At 32.8% G+C, this 20,664-nt stretch overlaps 1 protein-coding gene across 4 annotated transcripts in view; it reads right to left on the bottom strand.

Annotated features, from left to right (window-relative positions):
* The window catches only part of PHIP (PHIP subunit of CUL4-Ring ligase complex), a 135,000-nt gene that overhangs the window by 59,320 nt on the left and 55,016 nt on the right, over positions 1-20,664 (bottom strand). For all 4 annotated transcript variants that reach the window (XM_036082212.2, XM_036082210.2, XM_036082211.2 and 1 more), the window contains exons 11-17: positions 20,361-20,461; positions 20,227-20,267; positions 19,368-19,466; positions 18,445-18,598; positions 17,881-18,015; positions 5,660-5,788; positions 3,849-4,074 (exon numbers count right to left, since the gene is read on the bottom strand). In XM_036082212.2, the coding sequence (XP_035938105.1) occupies positions 3,849-4,074; positions 5,660-5,788; positions 17,881-18,015; positions 18,445-18,598; positions 19,368-19,466; positions 20,227-20,267; positions 20,361-20,461 (885 nt within the window). The remainder of the gene's footprint in view (positions 1-3,848; positions 4,075-5,659; positions 5,789-17,880; positions 18,016-18,444; positions 18,599-19,367; positions 19,467-20,226; positions 20,268-20,360; positions 20,462-20,664) is intronic.

Raw genomic sequence — 20,664 nt, 5'->3', positions numbered from 1 at the left:
AGGACACTTTAGTCAACTAGTCAAACCATTTTACTTATTAAGCTCACTGAGTCCAGAATTAAACATAAATTTTGCTTGAGTACAAGACCTAAAAAGACCTAAAATGATTAACTTGAAATACACATACATACACAACCAGGAATATGCTAACTCAATCCTAATTTATTACAAACAATGACAAGGATGATAAGGTTTACCAAGTGTTTATGATTCAGGCACTCATATTATCCCCACAACAATGCAATTACACACATATTATTAACTCCACTTATAGATGAGAAGACCAAAATAACTACTCAATGTCACATATCTAGTAAATGGCATTACCCACTTTCTCAAAAACCAAACCAAACCAAAACAAAAAAACCTTTATTGCTTCATTTATTCAGCAAATTCTTGAGTGTCTACTATGTGTTAGGAGCTATATACTAAGGAGGTAAGGATGCAGTGGTGAATAGGACATCAAGGTCCTTGACTTCAGGCAGCTAACATTCTAATGGGAAAACTGAACAATGAACCCTTATATAAATGCAGACTATGAAAAATGTTAAAGATGATGACAGAAAGAGAAAATGGGGAGGAGAGATGGGAACTGCTTATGGTGAGTCAGAAAAGTCAAAGAAGCCCTCCTTGAGAAGGCAGCATTTGAGCTAAGACTGGAAGAAAAAGAAGAATGTCATCCATGTGAGAAGCAAGAAAAAGAACACCCCAGATAAAATGCAAGAGTTGGGACAAAGCCTCTGAGGTAGGGAGTAACTTGGTGTATTTTAACCCACCCTAATTTTCCAGCATCAACACTCACTTCTACCAGTCACATGGGACCACTTGACTCTTCTGCCCTCCTAACAGGATAAATACCTTTATGCTTTGGAGCTTTTATCCATAATACTCTCAATTCAAGTATAAACGTGCAAACACTAACTTATCCTTCACGCACCAACTAAAATGGCATCTCTCTGATATTTCCTCTGTGAAACCTTTCCAGACTACCCCTGAAAGAATTAGTTACTATCCTCTTTCATTTCCTCAAACAATATATACATCTTAGTACTCAGCCCAATATAAAAAGGAAGCCCAATAGTTAGTTCTGCAAAAACATGGATTGCCTTATTTAATATTATAATTCTAAATCTAGCACAATGGTAGGCATATAAAAATGTTTAATCCTGTTGAATGAATTAAAAAAATGTGTGTTAGGATATATATGAAAGCACTACCATGAGAGAAGGGAGCAATTAATAGCAGGTGAGTGGGTATATAAGAAATGCTGTGATGAGATCAGACTTTTAGAGTGGGCTGGGAAGAGAAGATACAAAGGACATTCTGAAATGAAGTATTAGTAGTAAAGAAGATACCAGGAAAGGGAAAGTTACATTTCTTAAGCACATAATGTTATTTCATTTTATAAGAGAAAACTAAAATTCAATGGGATAAAATAAGTTGTCCAAGGTCACAAAGCTAGAAAGTGGTAAAAGTAGAGGTAAAAGTTAAAATGCCTGTGGATGCTTCTTTCCTGTTATGCTGCTGGGAAAACATCTCATGTTTGAACATCAAGGAGTAATCTGATATAGCTAAAGTTGTAACTGAAGAAGCATATTTAAAGTGTATTACTCAAATATAAATGTAACTGTAAATATAACACAACTGCATTCAAGCCAACTTATCATTACAGTATCCATTATCTATTTTTACCTAATTCTAAGGGATTTCCCAAAACAAATTTTATCACAGATCTAGATTTACAAATAGAAAAATAGTTACAAATGATGCTAAAGATTTTTTTCAGAAAGTATTTTTCTTCTCTCCTATATTGTACTTGGTTAAGTCAAAAATAATGCAAGAAATGATGTTTTACCCTGAATTCTGTGACCTAGAACACTTAAATATTCTATGACTCACTTTGAAGCCATAATTATTGTTATAGGTTCTCTTGTGGTCCTGTACTAATAACTAGTGTCTAATTCATTTTCAAGATCAGGTACACTTTTTTACTATAAGGGAAGCTCAGTAAGGAAGAAAGAACAATGGACTAAGAGTCAGAGCTGCATTTGAATCCCTGTGGTTCCATACACTTTAACTCAAACAAGACATATGTTTTTACGCTTTCATTTTCTCAACTTTTAGAATAAGGATACCATAAGGATTAAATTAGATATTATTTATGAAAGCCCTATACAGTTAAATGGAGGAAAAAATTAATAGCCACGATAATTAAGTAGCACTGATATTTTAATAAATGACTCCTTTCCTTATTTCCCTGTGCCTGAAACCTATTTTGAGACCTGGGCAAGATCTGATTCTAGCCAGTTCCCCTCTAAGAGACTGAAGACATTTATCTTTATTTCAGTCCTATGATCAAGTCTTCTCTAATAATTTAATAATTGAGACTTCTCTAATCTGAATACCTGCCTAAATTTTTTGAATACTACCTGTTCTTAGATTCTTTGAGTTCATGCTATGTCCATGTATGAGACATTTTAGTTTCACATACTACAGACATTCAGGTCTGCTGGATTGTACTACTCTCTGCAAGTATCAGCAGAGACTATTCTTCTAATGCTTCCCCGCATCCTCCATCCTGAGTGGGCATGGCCATCTTCAAGAGCAGCCCTTCCTATCCAATGTATTCATCTTCATTGCAATTTCATGCCCAATCCTTAAAGGAAAATAAGAGATGGGTCTTCTATAATGCAGTGAGACTGGTTTTTCTGCACAGCTTACAGAATCTAAATTCATTATTTAAAAGTTCCTCATTATATATTACATCTCTTATGTGTCCTTTACATAAAATTTCAAATTAAATGGCAAAATCAAATCTAGGTATAAATCATTCAGTGGTACTACTACTACTTTCATAGAGCTACCATGCATTATCTTATTTTTTAAACTATTAAACATAGTAATCTACTTAGAAATTTTGTCCATTATGCTAGAGTTCAGAACTTAAAATATTTTCATAAATTTTTCTCTTTTTAAAAAGATTTATTTACTTATTTGAGAGAAAGAATGAGAACACAAGCAGGGTCAGGCAGAGGGAGAGGGAGAAAGAATTCTGAAGCACTTAGGGCGGAGCCAGGCTTGGGGCCTGATCCTGTGACCATGAGATCATGACCTGACCTGAAACCAAGAGTTGGATGCTTAACTGACTGAGCCACCCAGGCACCCCTTCGTAAATTTTTCTAGTTTAAAATATAACAAAGATTCATAAATTACAAAACTGGTTTAACCTTTCATAACGGTTTCCATTACTTTCAGTTAATAAATTAGTGCTACATCTCTTGTCAAAAGGGAAGGTCTGCAGACCTTGTCTCCATTTCAACTCCCTTTTAATTCTTGAACTAATTTGACTTTCTTCCTCCATTATTTCACTAAAACAGCTCTCAACACTTTCATTTCTACCTTACTTAAAATTTTTAAAAGTTGTTCATTTCTTAAAACAATCTTCAACATGAATAAGACTATCTAGTCTTATTCTCTCTTTCACATACTACTTTTCCCTTTAATAACATTTATCACAAATTTTAACTATTTGTTTATAACTGTGTTTATTAATCTTACTCCATGAGAACAAGGATTGTGTCTGATTAATTCCCTACTGAATACCAGTTTAGCAGGTGTCTAGAGAAGATGAATAAATAAATGACCAAGATTATTGCTTTAACTCTCCAATGTTTCTTAATTATCTTACAGTACATAATTCAGCATTGTTTAAAGGACTTTAAAGAAATTCTTAAAATAATTTTACTTCTCATTTGTTCAAAACAGTAACAAAGCTTTACCCAATTAGCAATTTTATAAGACATCATTAAAAATGGAAAATTTGGTTGTCTATGAAAATGTGCATTTACCTGAGGAAGTTACTCCCATCTGAGGGATGAGTTGCTCCTCCCTGCAATTTTCACGACCAGGAACTAATCTCTGATATCTTGATGGATGAGGATTACCATCAACATCAACCAAAAAAGGGGGAGGCATGAGATGAGGTGCTTGCTGAGTCTGTTCATCTAATACAAAGTTGTTGGCATCACGAATAAGGGGCCGATAATCGCTATGAAAGAACATTTGATCTGCTATCTGTAAAAAGAAAGGCCCATAAAAGATTGGAAAAATAAAAATTTATCATTATAAATTTCTAATGGAAGGCAATGTCTTTTTTTTTTTTTTTAAAGATTTTATTTAGAGCAGGAACACAAGCAGGACGAGTGGGAGAGGGAGAAGCAGCCTTCCGGCTGAGGAGGGAGCACGATGCGGGACTTAATCCCAGGACCCCGGGACCACAACCTGAGCTGAAGGCAGATGCTTAACTGAGCCACCCAGGCGCCCCGGAAGGCAATGTCTTAATGTAAATCATGGTATTAAGCAACAACATAAAAAAATATTCTTTTCTTGAGTTAATGGTAAATAAGTCTTTATTACACTTCTACATTAAATTTTATTATCAGAAAAGCAGCTGCTTTCAATTTTCTCTGCAACAAGGAAAAGACTGTATACATAAAATGCTAACATGATAATTAAAGTTGTGTAATTTCAAATTAAATGGCAAAATCAAATCTAGGTATAAATCATTCAGTGGTACTACTACTACTTTCATAGAGCTACCATGCATTATCTTATTTTTTAAACTATTAAACATAGTAATTACCTGTTTTAGCATTTTGCAAAGGGAAATCACTCAATTAATTTATTCTTTGAATTAAACTCCAATGAAATCACTTACACAATTTAAGAAAACCCTTAAGTATACAATAAATGTTGACTTATATATTAACATAAAAATCAACATGGCATGATTTTCCAAGAGTTGATAAGCATTTTCTCTAGACTTTTTGAAATAACACAAAATTATTTATACGAACTCATGCCTGACACATCTGTAACTTCAAAAAAAAAAATTTTTTTTAAAGATTTTTTTATTTATTTGACAGAGAGAGACACAGCGAGAGAGGGAACACAAGCAGGGGGAGTGGGAGAGGGAGAAGCAGGCTCCCCGTGGAGCAGGGAGCCCGATGCAGGGCTTGATCCCAGGACCCTGGGATCATGACCTGAGCCGAAGGCAGATGCTTAACAACTGAGCCACCCAGGCGCCCCTGTAACTTCAAAATTTTATTGGTTTATTTGGAATTTCTTAAACTATGAACTATTCAATTTTTAGGTCTTTTAATCACTAAGATAAGCTCTTTAATATTTAAAAATATTAGCTATTATCAGTAGGCCATATATTTTTGAGAACCTCATGAAAGCCACAGATTTATACCCCAGATAAGTGCTCTTTATCCATATAAATAAAACATTTTACATAATTTCAGAGTCTCTCTATGGACAACCTCTCCCATTCCAGGCTTTAGAATTACAATCTAGATTGCTCTTGCAGGCTACGTAGAGTTATTCCTTCTGAAATGTAAAGATGATTAAATAAGATCTAATTATTATCTAATGTCTGTTACAGAGAATAGGACTTTAAGAACTGCTGTGTTCACCCTCCTCTCTAAAACTTAAGTCTCTAGAATACTTAAAATATGAGTGATTCTTCAAGCTTGAGACTGAAAGCATAAAAATGATGCTCACCCACTCCCGAAGAAATACAACCCCTAACCATCCATGGATTTAAAACAAATAACCAGAAAAAAAAAAAAAAAGATACAGAATCATCATACGCTACCTTGTCATATTTACTACTGGAGCCAAAGCCAAAAATTAGAAGATGTCCATGAGAGTCTGTGCATGCAAAATGCTGACCATCAGGAGAGCATTTGCAGTCAAATACCGCGCCATGTCCTTGCCCTTCGATCTGAAATATATTTAACCAACAATCAGAAAGTTGCCATTAAAATATAAAGAACTGGTCACTGCCGTTACTAAAATTTTATGATAAAAGAGATGTAGAAGTATACATCCCAATGAAGTGAAGGTTAAGTATAACAGAGTACAGTAACAAAATTTGTGAATATTCATGAAAAGTGCCAGATTAATAGCCTTGAAAAACAAAGTGTTCTCTTTATGCACACACAGACCAGACACAATTCAGGAAATAAAACATCAATTTCCCCCACCCATAGAATTCTGCTTCATGTCTTTAAGCCATATTTACAATGTAATTGCACCTTACATTCCATCTTATCTGCATTTAATCAAGCCCTTTCAGCAAAGGCTGACAATGTGTCGTAACTGCAGTGATTTTTTTTGTTAACTCTTGGAAGTAGTAGCCAGAGATCATTGCTCACAAGACACTAAATTTTTTTCTTTTTGGTAATAAATTCCCTTGATGGTCTGACTCATCTTTTAAATGGTGAATTTCAAAGGTTAAAGAAAAGGTTTTTTTTACCTGATAATTGTTTTCTGTTTTCCAGTTCCATTAATCCAGAACGAATGGGTTTCTCCCTGCAACCTGTCAATCAAACAGAGGTGGCCAATCACCACTCTGAATTTTTTTTGCTCTCAGTGCTTCTTCAGACTATGTTCCAGTTGAAACTTCTGTAGCAGTGTTCTGAAAGAGGTAAAAGTTCTAGCCTATCTAAAGCACATCTAGGGACTGAATTTCAGAAAACAACTAAAATAGGGAGTTGACTCCCTAACAAATAACAACTAAGGATGATTTTCAACAAATGCGATTGGATTTCTGGATTAGCAGAATCGGAACACACACACATTATCAGGTAAGAAATACCTCCTCTCTGTTCCGGTATCCACTGATCTAGAACAACTGAATTTTACTAGCAATATCCCAATATTCCAGGAAATGCTTAGAAAAGAGAGAAGTGGTAATTTTCTTTCTGTAGTGTTAAAAATATGGCATAGGGATGGATGTGCAGTTCACCAAATATGGAAGTGAAATTAAAATTTAGAAGAAGAATAGTTGACTTCTCAAGGAAAGTTTGCATTTTGGTCAAAAGAGAAACTATCACTCTAAAAGAAAGGGTTCTGCCTAAGAAGTTAATATATTATCACAAATGGGGTTGACTCAAACAGAAAACTAGTTTCTCTTTAGAGCTTGTTGAAAAGAGGGAAAGAGTACACGGGTGTAATGTATTCTGGATAGTGATAATAATGGAAAAGAAATAAGAGTAACTTTCCTTAAAATTCATCATATGGAAGAAAATCGGTAAACTTATCTAATGACTAATACACTTAAAGATTTACCATACAAGCAAGAAAATGAATCATAAGTGAAACAGGATCATTTCTTGGTTGTGAAGAAAGTTGGAGGAAAAGACAGGAGACAAAGGGAACTGATTCCAAGTCTAGCTTAAAACTATTCAAAAACGAGAAAGAACTATTTCTCCAAATTAGCATACAAGCATTAGTAAATATATGTACTTAGAATTTGCCAAAAATGAGATACTACAAATGCAGAAATGTCAGGATCCAGGTCTCTTTTTCAATGTTTTCTAGGCAAAATAAAAAGTTATATGAACTATCATAAATAACCACTTGAAAAACTTTTATCTCTAGAAAGAATTTTACATCAAAAATTCAAGACTTAAGAATTCAAACTGCCTTGGCTATGTGCTGTTTTTATTTATTTCAGTTCAAAATTTCATAAAAGATGAAAAACAAAAAAGCAACAACTTATAAATCTACTTTAATAAATGCTTCCAGAAATGTAATACTATTGCTATAAGCCTATGGTTACAATTCTAAGTACACAGTAGAACAGAGGAAGAGATCTGAAAGAAGTCTGACACAGCAATGACAAAGGATATTTGATAGATGTTCCCGAGCACGGTAGCCTTCATATGATGTTTAGGCAACCTTGCTCTACATATTTTCTTTTTTTTTTTTTTGTGGGGCAGGCTATATGAGGATCAATCAACCTTATTTCTATGCTATCTACCAATGTTGCCAAATTTACAGTTAGTAGATCTCTAAAAGAATACTTCGGAGATGTGGAACTTATAAAACTAAAAAAGCAAAGAAAAAATATCAATCCTATTGAAGATCACTGTTTCCTGTGTAACACATGACATCTGAATATGGCAGGACAGTATCAATTTTTTTGGTATAAGGCATCTGTGTAACTTCAAAGTGACTTTTATATAGACAAAATAAAAGTTCATTTCCACAACATCAGGAAAAAGTAAAAGCACATTTTTGCCATTATTCACTAAAGGAGGCACTGAAAGAATCTACTCATGAATCAATCAGAAAAGCTGTCCATAATCTTATTAATTAAAATGTCAAATTTATCTTTAGTAATGGCTCCTCTGATAATAAACACATAACTACAAAATGCAGACTAGGCTTTCCAGCTGATACAAAGGAGGAAAATACTTTACTTTCCCTGTATAACTAAATACACTGTAACTGTTTTAATGATTATGCTGTGATTAAGGTAAGCCAAACAAAAAAGAAAAAATGATTTCACCTTCTTAAATCAGGCTTAAAGTATATAGAAGAATTCCAAAAGAAAAAAAATTTAATAATGAAGGCACTATAATTCATGTATAACTAGAAAACAATGAAGCTTATATTCAAAACCCAAAAGGATGAAGGGGGGCCTGGCTGGCTCAGTTAAGTGTCCCACTCTTGGTTTTGGCTCAGGTCATCATCTCAGGGTCCTGAGATCGAGCCATGAGTCCAGCTCTGCCCTCAGCATGGAGTCCACTTGACTCTACTCCTCCTCTGGCTCTAACTCTCTCTCGAATAAATAAATGAAATCTTAAAAAAAAAAAAAAAGATGAAATATCTTCTCTATCCATATTAAAGTTATATGGGCCTATCATAAAATTAAATGTACTGCTTAACCCAAGAATAAGTCAACATAAAATTTAATATTGTACATAACTTATGCCAGTATTTAATGTATGCTGTAGAAAATTAAAAAACAGAAAGAAAGGAATAATAATGACAAATTTTCCAAGTGAATTTTAGATGAACTACCTCTCATAAAATCAAGCACGCTTAAGAAACATTTGGGACATATGTAAATACAGACCACACAATAAAACTCATACACATTAAATCACAATTAAGGAAAGCTGAGAAAATCCAGGCTGTGGTATTTACCAATAAGTGCAAAAATTTCAAAGAGAACAGGAGTTAAAATAAAAAATTTATTCAGCAATTATGATACAGAAGTTATTTTATTTTATTTTTAAAGCAAGAGATGAAAGGATTAGACAAGTTAAAATAGTAATTTCTCTCTAGGGAAATTCTCATACTGACTAAAGAATTCTAGAAATATTTCCAAGAAATGAGTAGCACAATCTTATTAATTTAGAGGTTTATAGTGAATTTGAAAAAATACAAAAAGAGCTTTGATGATGATGATGTCATATTTAATGAAGTATGCTAGTACCTTTTTCAAGGCAGAATACTATCCACAACTTCTAATGTAATTTTTGTGAAGTAGAAAGATGAATAATTAAAGATGAGTAACTAAATGAGGCCTACAACCCAAGAGACTTCTCTGGTAATGGGCAAATCACCTAATCTCTCTGTGAAATGACAGAGATAATTTAAATGGTCATCAGAGTCCTACCTCGTTCTAAAATTCTAACATCTGATATTCAGGAAGACTTTTTGGAAGAATTAGACAAATCTGGAAATGAGGTACGCTAAAAGTACTAGAATGCAGACTAAAATTACAGGGTCTAAGTTACATCAGTCATGAGGATCATACATACAGATGAATATGACAAGTATGTCATCTTAGAGAGACTCAACACAAATCAGGAACATGGGCTATCTTAAGCAGAATCATCCTGTTAAGGAATTATTCCATGTCTACGACCAGGGTCAATTTTTTTTTTTTTTTTTTAAGATTTTATTTATTTGAGAGAGCACAACCAGGGGGGAGGGAGGGAGCTGGAGGGACAGAGGGAGAGGGAGAAGCAGACTCCCTGCTGAGCAGGGAACCCGATGCAGGGCCTGATCCCAGGACCCTGGGATCATGAACCTGAGTCGAAGGCAGATGTTTAACTGACTGAGCCACCCAGACGCCCCAACAGTGGTATATTTTTAAAAATGAATGAGACTGGGGCGCCTGGGTGGTTCAGTTGGTTAAGTGTCCAACTCTTGATTTTGGCTCAGGTCCTGGTCTCAGGGTCGTGAGATTGAGTCCCACCTCGGGCTCTGCGCTCAGCAGGGAGTCTGCCTGAGATTCTCTCTCTCTCTCTCTGCCCCTCCCCTGACTAGCACAGGCACATGCACTCTCTAAATAAATAAAATCTTAAAAAAATAAACAAAAATATACCAGTTTAGAAGGGAGCATCTTACCTAGAAATTTAAAATAAAATTAAAACTTTTATTTTTTTAAGATTTTATTTATTTATTTGAGGGAGAAACAGACTCCCTGCTGAGCAGAGAGCCCAATGTGGGACTTAATCCCAGGACCCTGAGATCATGACCTGAGCTGAAGGTAGACACTTAAGCGACTTAGCCACTCAGGTGCCCCAAATTACGAATCTTTTAAGTACCCTAATGATTCTGTGATATAGACTCATATCCCAAGAATAAAGCAGCTGGGAAATGGAATTTATGCTAAGAATCACCCTTACAAAATCCTTATGTATAAAGAACTTTTTTTTTTTTTAAGATTTTATTTATTTGACAGAGAGAGACACAGCGAGAGAGGGAACACAAGCAGGGGGAATGGGAAAGGGAGAAGCAGGCTTCCCGCCAAGCAGGGAGCCTGATGCGGGGCCCGATCCCAGGACCCTGGGATCATGACCTGAGCCGAAGGCAGACGCTTAACGACTGAGCCACCCAGGCGCCCCTGTATAAAGAACTTTATAAGTTTATCTACATGGGGAGAAATAAACTTAATTAAGAAAATACACTAGATACTGAAGACAGACACTGTCATATATATGATTAAAATATGCTTTTGCCATTTTCTAATCATTATGATAGTTACAGTGTAAACAAAAAATATATCTTAAGGGAAGTTATCCACTCTAATAGTCTGGATCATCAAATTACTTTGAAAGACCTTTAGTAAATGAATGTTTCCTTTAATACTGAAGATTCTTTAATTTATAGTTAACATTATTACATATGAATTAAAGACAGCTATTTAAGTAGTGCCAAGGTAAGTAAATTTGTGTAAAAAAGGAAACTGCTGTAACTGGCTTGATAGAACCAACAGATATATAAAAGTGATTTTGAAGAATCAGCTCTAATTTTCATCAAAAGAACATTTATTATCAAAATAACTCATCTTCAAATTTAACAGCATTCTGTTTACCCATATTCTAATTTCACTGAGGGATGCAGTATTATTAATCAGTCCTCCTTGTAATCTATTTTCCTCCTTTGTCCGCTAACATGGTATTAGCATGGTACCTTTCTAACATATTCTCTAGAGATTTTGATCTCGTCTCCATTTGCTAAATATGACTACTTCTAAAAGTTTAGTTTTAAGCCCTCCACACTGCTCTATCTCCATGAGGTAAACAGCATTCTACATGGAAGACTTCAACATCTCTTTTCACTCCTAGCCCCTCTAAGTATTCTATCTCCAAGTGTTGCCTGGCCATTTCCACACAGGTCATCCAACACTACATCACAATAAACAGATAAAGATGAACTAAAAAAATCAGTTTTTCTTCACATCACTCATATTTCCATTAATATTTTTTAATACAATACTCTACACACATTAATTTAATCAGTTTAATTTCAATTATTAAATCTTCTGTCATTATCCAGCCCTAATCCTTCTATCAGTCACAAAATACCAAGTCCTATACACATATATTTTTCTTTCACAAATTTCCTACCACCCAACCCCTATACATTTTCATTGTGATTTCACTGATAATAGTAGTTATTCCCCAACCTATTCAACTTTGTACCTGAAATACTATTGCTGGCAATCAAACTTATTCCTTTGTTCCCTTGTTTCTAAAATGTAAATATAATCTGCCAAAAATCCCACTATGTTAACTATTCTTTACGCTAACAAGATAACATAAGGCCATCAACAACCCACCTCAACTTATATGCTTTTCATCTTATCAAAATCTCTTCAAAATCTATTCCAAACATTCTAAATTACTCTCTGCCCATCTTAACATTTGTTACTTCCTTATTTATAATATTCCTCTTATTTATAAAATTAAGTATCTTTCTTACTGACTCAATTTTTATTTTTCAAGACACAATTTTAGTTCTTCCTCCTCAAAAAAACTTTTTCTGACCATCCATCCTGAAGTGATCCCTCCAGCTTCAGATATAGTAATTATCTTTTCTCATATGCCATGCTACCACTGCTGGCTAAAAACAAGGACCATCTCTTATTCTTCCTTGTGGTCCCCATGTTTGTCCTTATGCACAAAACAAACACTCAAATATTTGCTTAATCGAAGTGTCTTTCACCTGTATGTTTACATTCTGTAGAATTGTACAAACTTCCCTGTAGAACTACCAAATCTCAAACACCCTTGTGATAGTAACTCATAGACCATGTCAAAGAATTACATAAAGTAATTCACTAAATATAATACAAGATGACAAGATACAGAGACAAACTCACATTCATGGCAACAAATTTTAAGATATGTTTTTGGTACCAAAGATGAGAAAGACAGACAGAAACTAAAGAACCCCAGAAACCTGAAAGTGACAATAACTACAGTTCATACTCAGAAGATTGAAGGTAATTCCTTACCCAGAGAGGCTGAAACAAGGACTGGAAGCATCAAAGAATCCTTTTAACATAGAGTGCAGATATATGGCATCTTGTTAGATCATGAGAGATAGGTAATGAAAGAGATGGAAGGATGAAAGCAAAAAAAGGAAGGAGAAGGAGAGAAAGAGAAAGATTTATCTTGAAATCTTGATTCACAAGAGAACACGATATGAGATTACTATTTTGAGCTTCTCTTTCTGCCTTTCCTAGATATATGCAGCTACAATTGTCTAAAACTAAAGTAGAGGTCACACTGAGAACATATTGTCAGAAGTATGCATGTGCAAAAATTCTGAGTGGTGGATTGGCAGCCTCTGCTTGTTTGGAACGTTGCAAGGAGAAATATATTGTTCTGGATTAGTGGACACTGGAACATTTTTTAAAAATCTCAAGTAAAAGAAAGGTTAATTATAAAAATAAGGAAAATTTTAATTAAATAAAAATTGTTATTTGGAATTTACTCATGAAACAACAGAAGTAAAGCAAAACTCAAATTCAGTAAAATTGCCTTCTAGAAGGAGACATTGTACTCTTCAATTAAAATCAAAACCAGACAAGAGGCAACAAACTACAGCTTTGAGTAACATGACAGAAACAGAAAGATATGGAAAAAGAGGGAGTCATAAACACAGCTAGAATAATAGAGAAAAAAAGGGAACAGGAACGATAAAGCAAAAGCAAAAGCAAAAGCGCCAGAAACATGAGGAAAGCAACTAATGTGGGGTCTACAAATCCCACTCGACATCTTTTACTTACTAATAATCAAATGTCCTAGTAACTAAGAAATTTGAAAGTCTCTTTTCAAATTAATTTATTATTCATTTAAACTTAGAGTTAAAACTTAGTTATCCTGTGTTAATTTAACGGAAAAAGAACCATAAAACAACTTTGTATTAAGGAACATTTATGGTTATATTTAAGCTCCCAAACTTGCCTACCTCTTTCAGGGAATTGGAATATCACAAAATCCTTCAAATTCACTTCAGAGAGTCTGCACACATTTTCAAGTTATTTCTGAGAATAATTTATCTGCCTTTTAACATTTAACTGAAATTTCAGAGCCTTTAAACTAGAGTTTAGAACAACTCTCAAAGCTGTACTAGGCTTGCTGCACTATATCTGAATAGTTTGGAATATTCTTAGTATATACTATCTGCCTTCAACAAAATATCTACATATACTTTTATCTTGAATACTTAAGTTATATAAGGACTGTTAAGCTATAACATGAGTAACTGACATAGTTTTTAGAGGAATGTTGATAAAGAAAGCTTAAGGGCTGGAATTTATATATATGTGTTTTAAAAAATAATAAAGCTGTCTTATCATAATCTTCTCTACAATATTCTCTTTAGTTTCATTCTCTGGTTCATCAAAAAAAAGAAGAAAGGTTCAAGGTTTCCACCTTATGTACTTTTCCAGCAAATGCCATTAAAAGTTTATTTTAAGATTATTGTTAGTTAAAGATGAAACAATGGTGGGGAGGGAGCAAGGAACATACATTGTCTAGTCCACTTTATGCTGTGTTATATCATCTCACTTGTCATATACTTCTTGTATATAAGAAAAGCAAACCCAACACCTACCCCTCTATCATTCAGATCCTCTATTAAGAGGAAATCTAGCAGTAAAGATAAACAAAGTAACTCCATCACTTTTTCTAGACAATACTACTAGCAAGTTGAGAATCTATTTATTAGATTTTGAAATTAAATAATTAGGGGATTATGTAAGCAAACAAGGAATTAAATCTTTATCGCAATTCTTAATCGCAATCCTTGTTTACAAATTTAGGTGGTCCCAAAATAAAGTGTCAGATTTTTAAAAGTATAAGTCAAGGTTTGATACAGGAAAAAAAGAATTTGAATATTACCAGAATGATGAATATCAGTGCAATATTAATATATCAATGTATCATGTTTTAAATTTATTAAATGTATCAATAATTTTTTATTAAAATTTATTTTAAAAATTACTATATATCAAACAAAATTTAACTTTTCATCTGTGAAAGGCTTTTCGATGATACAGAATTTTTGGTAATTTCTAAAATTTAATTTTTGTAATAGATAAGAAAGGTACAGTAATATGCTGATTAAAACAAAATAATTGTTACATGATTTTCTTATTTCTTGCAAAGGTATTATGAATTTCAAGTGGAAAATCTAATTATTATAAAAAGAAAAACCAATAGTAAAGCAGTATTTTCAAAATATACTTGATAACCTGTATTTTAAAGAATTTATATATCAAATTTTTGTTATATTAAAGGCAGCTTACATGCCTTACTTTCTGGCTGTAGGTTTGTTTAATGGGGAATTTATTTATTCATGTTATAAGCTTTGATTTTAAAACTCATATGAAATATTACTTAGTCTTAATAATAATTCATCTAAACTTTTACCATTTCTAGTCTAAACAGGGAGTATTCCACTAGAGTTATTTATCCTTAAATCTTCCAAGGCACTATAACTAGTCCCTCTACAGAGCATTCAAAAAATATTTACTAAGTTGAACTTCTGATTACTAACACAATTTAATATCAGGGTTTGAATTTTTACTTCTCCAACTTTTACGGTATTTTAGTAACTCAAAAAATTACTGGTTTGCTACACAGAGCCAAATAGTTTTAACTACGATAACCAAAATTAAACAGTCAGGAGAGCGTACAGTGAACACAAGCTTCTACTCCCCCCTCAAACTGTTTTTATTTTCTTAACAGCACTGCTGGATGCTTTATCTTCCATCTGTCCATAGATAAAACAACAAAATGAACAAAAAAGCAAAAAACAAAAAGGGCACTTAGATAACTTATAAATTAGAGACAGATAGAAAAAAAATCATCAAGCTAAATTATAAGATCTCAAAAGATCTACTAAGAGTTAATACCATTATAAAACATTTTCTCCTGGTGACATATCACTAACTAGGGAGAGTTGGAAGTTAGCTGTACAATGTCCAACCATTAACTAGAGTTAGCATTAAGAACACAGTAACAACAGACAAAAAAAATACGGGTTTAAACCCCAAGTCCCTGTGTAAGAGCTGTGTGACCTAGGTAAACCTGGGCAAAGCAATTCATCTCTGTACAGTTTCTCCATTCATAAAACCAGTAATAATAAAATCTACCTGATTATATTACAAAGTTTTCATGAAACCCAAATGAGGTAATACGTAGAAGTATTTTGGAAGTCAATAAAAATCTTGCAAAAAATTAAAAGGAGGATCCTTATTTTAATTAGATATAGTTCATTTTCTACTTTTTTTTAAATGCAGGATATATTTTTAATCCTTTTTAGTCTATGTTTTGTCTTTCTCAGTTTGAATATTCTAAGGATACGATCCAATTCCACTTATTACATAAAGCTGTTTCTTCTGCCCTTTAGAGGCTTTTCTCTTATTCTTGGAACAGGAAAAATATCTTATTTTTATTATTAAATACTTATTAAATATCTTTTAATATTATTAAGTATTATTAAATACTTATTAAATATCTTAAAACTCTTATTAAAACAATTTTTATGACAGTAATGTAACTAATTCCTTAGCTAATTTCAAAGAACATACGTATAATATGGCTGACTTCTATTCCTGGCTTTATCACGAATTTGTGATGGTCTAAGAGCAAATCACTTCAATCTCAATGTATTCCAATTTCTATAACATAAGGTGGAATATTAGTGTGATCAACTTACCTGATGAGGAAAAATTCACCTTTGTAGCTTAAAGGTGAAAGCAGTATTCAAGTACGAGAGAAAACTTTCCCTCCACTCTACTAACACACCAATGCCTTTTAAAAATATGAAATTACTAAAAAAAAAAAAGTCACTAATATATGTATAGGCCACAAATTGTTTTCTTTTGAAGCTATAAAGACAAATTGAGAAATAACTAATATTTTTTTTAAACAGAGATGTCCCAAAAAGGAGCAAACCAGAAACACAAGGATAGAAAAAGAATTCTTTACCAGCATATTTAAGTATATGCTTTAAAAAAAATCTCCTCTATACACATATCACTAAGGAAATCCATCTGTCACTAAAATTGTACTCCAAATAATTAAATCTTTTTTAAAAAATAAGAATTTGACAAATCTTTGTTCTTACCTTATGTACACTAAGGCATCCATAAAGACAGCCAACTTAATTCCTTCACTAATGAAAATTCTATCTTCTTACTCCTCCCTCTAAATGATCTTATTAATTACTTCTTACTACGTAGAAGTAACTTTACTATGATTATCAATCAAGTATAGTATCACTTTCATGAAATTTTTTCACAAACCACTGTATTTCACAAATGACACTTCTGAAATTTTTCTTTTGCAAAATGTGCACACAGTTCATTGTAATGCTTCATAATTCATTACTAGAGGTTTCTGTAATTGATTTTTTTAAAAAATCTAAAGATTCTGAAATAGCAGAAATACAAGTTTTTCTTTTTTTATTTTGTTGAAAGGTATCCCTGATATATAGGAAACAGATTTAAAAATACGTGACTGTATAAACAGCAGTATTTGAGGAAAACTTTATAGTTCATATAGTGGTTACACAGACATGGTACCACTGCACACTAATCTGTATGTGATATTAAACCACTGCAATTCCAATATTCAGCAATATGTACTAAAAATCTACGTAAGAAGCAAAATGTAGAGGGGAAAGGGCTTGCACACAATAAATATCTTACATAATATAATTTGATAAAAGACAAGAATGCCTTTAATTTTAATATGGGTGTATTAGGAGGGGGGCGCCTGGCTGGCTCAGTTGGAAGAACATGAGACTCTTGATCTCAGGGTCATGAGGTTGAGACCCACGTGGGTGTAGAGATTACTTAATAAATAAAACTTTAAAAAATAAGTAAGTAAAATGGGTGTACTGGAATCAATTTCTGTTGTACAAGAGGACTTTTGAAGTACAATAACACAATACAAATATTTAGAATTTCTTCACATGGTTTTCCAAAATTTTTATCTATATTGTATCTTCGTACTTGTGAGTTTCTCAAGTACCACTGTTAAAACTATTTTAAAAACCAAATTAGTTATCACCAATATAACTGTATTGTAATACACACAATTTTCTTTTAAATTTAACTTAAGTGTACAATACAGAACTCTTTTTGAAACTTACAGGCAAAATAGTGTCTAAACAGATTCCTAAATGGATTTCCTTTGTGATATGCAGAGTACCTGCAAGCAGTCCCCAAATCTTTAACAGCTATAAAATGAAGAGACTGATAATTACCATATTGAAATAAGATCGAATTTTGACTCCTCTTGCCAGATCCCACACTATCACGTTTCCATCATGACCAGCAGAGAAGAGAACTCTCGGATCGAATGGGTGTGGCTCAAGGACAAATACCTCATCTTCATGACCCTGAAATATTTTTGAAGTGGAAAAGAATTATAAATTCAAAAAAAGGAAATTCAATCAAGCATCAATATGGCAACACTTCTAGAATTTAAAATCTAAGAATTAATGAAGTAGCAAAAATCTTCAAATTTATCAATGTATAATAATGAAGCTCAGCTAATACCACCAATCAAGGCTTTGCTATCATTTGGTGAAACCTGAGAATAATATTGATGCAGCCCTACATACTAAATAACAGCAAGGATCTAGAGTTCCAAGCCAAACCAGTTTAACTACATTTTAAAATTATTTCTAATCTCCCACAAAGACCTGTTATCCATCTAGCAAGATTTTTAAGCTAACTTCTTATAAAAGACTTTACTTCTCAATGAAAATAGTCCATTCTATAATTAGCTTCATTATGCCAAATAAAAATGAGTCTTTTTTTCTCACCATCAGGACATGAATTAGTTGACCGGTGTAAGAATTCCAAACTTTCAGAGTCATGTTATTAACTGCAGTTATAACTGTATTGTCATGTCGATCCCAAGCTACCATAGTTACTTTCATTTTTGTGATTTTATCTTCTATTCCTTGAAGGTTTTGGCTGAAAGTGATGGAGGCAGTATTTGTTTACACTGATATTATGTATTAAAATACTAGTATGACAAAAACTTAAATGTGTTTTCTTATAATTTATATTTATATTCATTACATGGATAACTATCACTTAAGAGTAATTAATAGTTTGAATCAACAAAGAATGAGGGCAAAAATCACTGCACTGAGTCAGCAAATCCAGGATTTCAGCACTCCTAAGCCTTTAGTAATAGATGACCTTGAGCATGTTATCAATTAACTCTATCTGGATCCAAGAGTTCTGTGCCATGGCTGCTCACTCTCCATCTTTCACTGCTGCTATCATGCCCTAGAGTTAACTTATTAAATACTAAAACCAAAATAACAGTTATAAGGTGAAATATAATTTCTCATGGCTGGAGAAAACCATTAAATATACCATATCATCCCTCTGTGACATACTACATCATCTCTCTCTGACAGATGAACAATACAGTATGTCCCACTTTCTGAAGAAAACTAGCAAAATTACAAATATTCCTACAGTACTATCATCTCCTTAACAAACTGAACTAAAAAAAAGTAATTCATGCAGATCTTCTCATATTTTTGGCAAAAAATAATTTCAGAAATATCCTCTTTCCATCTCCAACAGCACTAATTATTATAGAAAAGTAATCATTTTTACATGGATTACGACATATGATTTATAGGCTGAGAGTCACACCAACCTATAATATAGCATACTTTAAATGATCTACCTTTATCTATGTAATATTTCAAATTTGATCTCTTACCCTGCTGGACGAGTAGCCATATCCAACAAAATGCTCTTCCATTCTCTTCGTTTAAATTGCCAAATACGTGCTGTCCCATCACGACTCCCACTTACAAATCTGTATTAAAGGAAGCCCAACCCCCCCAAAAAACCACATGTACTTAACTAAAATGTGTTTTCCCAGAGATGTTTTTCAAAATACTAAAAGAGAGCATTCATCTTTACTTACACAGCATTCTAATATAATTAAAGATTACTCTGTCAGATATTCTCTGTAAAACTAAGAACTTCTGCAACTTTATGGGCTTTTAAAATTTTATACACATACATTCTAATGTGTTTGGCTAGGTGGCTAGGTCTCAAAATAACATTCAACAGTGGGGATTCAAGGCCACTATTTACTACCTTACAAATAGAATCAATATTTTCCAATGGAAAAATACTGATTTTCCTCTCAATATTAAAGAATTTGACTTATAAATAGTGTTTATAAATAGCTTTCTTTCATTTTAAAATAAGAACCTGGGAAAATTTGTACATCATTTAAGCTTATCATCAATAAATAATTCTGCCTCAAATATTACATTGTGATACATTTCAAAACTCTACTAAAAGTTACCCTACACTTTGACATACATAGAAAATATAAAGGGTGGATAAAAGTCCCTATTATTAAAAGTGGACAAATTAACTAATATTAATACAAATAAAACAAAGATGTGCTCAGGCTATAGTCACTTTTTAGTATAACTGGTCAAGACCTTTATTTTAGGTAGCTAGTTTGTATATAATTCTAATTAAAATCTGACTACAAGAAATGTCTTTATTTGAAAATTTTAAATTGGAATTAAATTTACAAACAAAAATAATTATTTTACCTGTTGCTAGTGTTGGAAAACTGGATACTGTCAACTTTGTCCTACATATAAGCAGATAAAAAAAGAGAATCCTGAATATAAACTATTAGATTCATTTAAATTGTTCCAATTTAATTCTTTTTACCAGTACTTACAGTATGGAACTCCAATTCTGATATTTTCTCTGGCTGACCTGATCCAAAAAAATAAACCCGAATAATATGATCTGTGCTTCCTGTGGCCAGAAACATTCCACCTGAGGAATAACAGCAAACATTTATGAGTAAAACATAATTTTAAGATCTTTGAAAATTAAATAAAATGCAAGCAATATTACCATGATATGCACTGATGATTAACATTTTATTCTAAAACACTTCATATTTATCTTAAGTATATAATACATCTAAACCTGAACTTAATGAACTTAAAGGTTAACAAACACAGCTTTAACTAGGA

This window comes from Halichoerus grypus, chromosome 9 (assembly GCF_964656455.1).
Source record: "Halichoerus grypus chromosome 9, mHalGry1.hap1.1, whole genome shotgun sequence".
NCBI classification, from domain to species: domain Eukaryota; kingdom Metazoa; phylum Chordata; class Mammalia; order Carnivora; family Phocidae; genus Halichoerus; species Halichoerus grypus.
The sequence above is the reverse complement of the archived record's forward strand: the minus strand, read 5'-3'. Positions and strand labels throughout refer to the sequence as shown.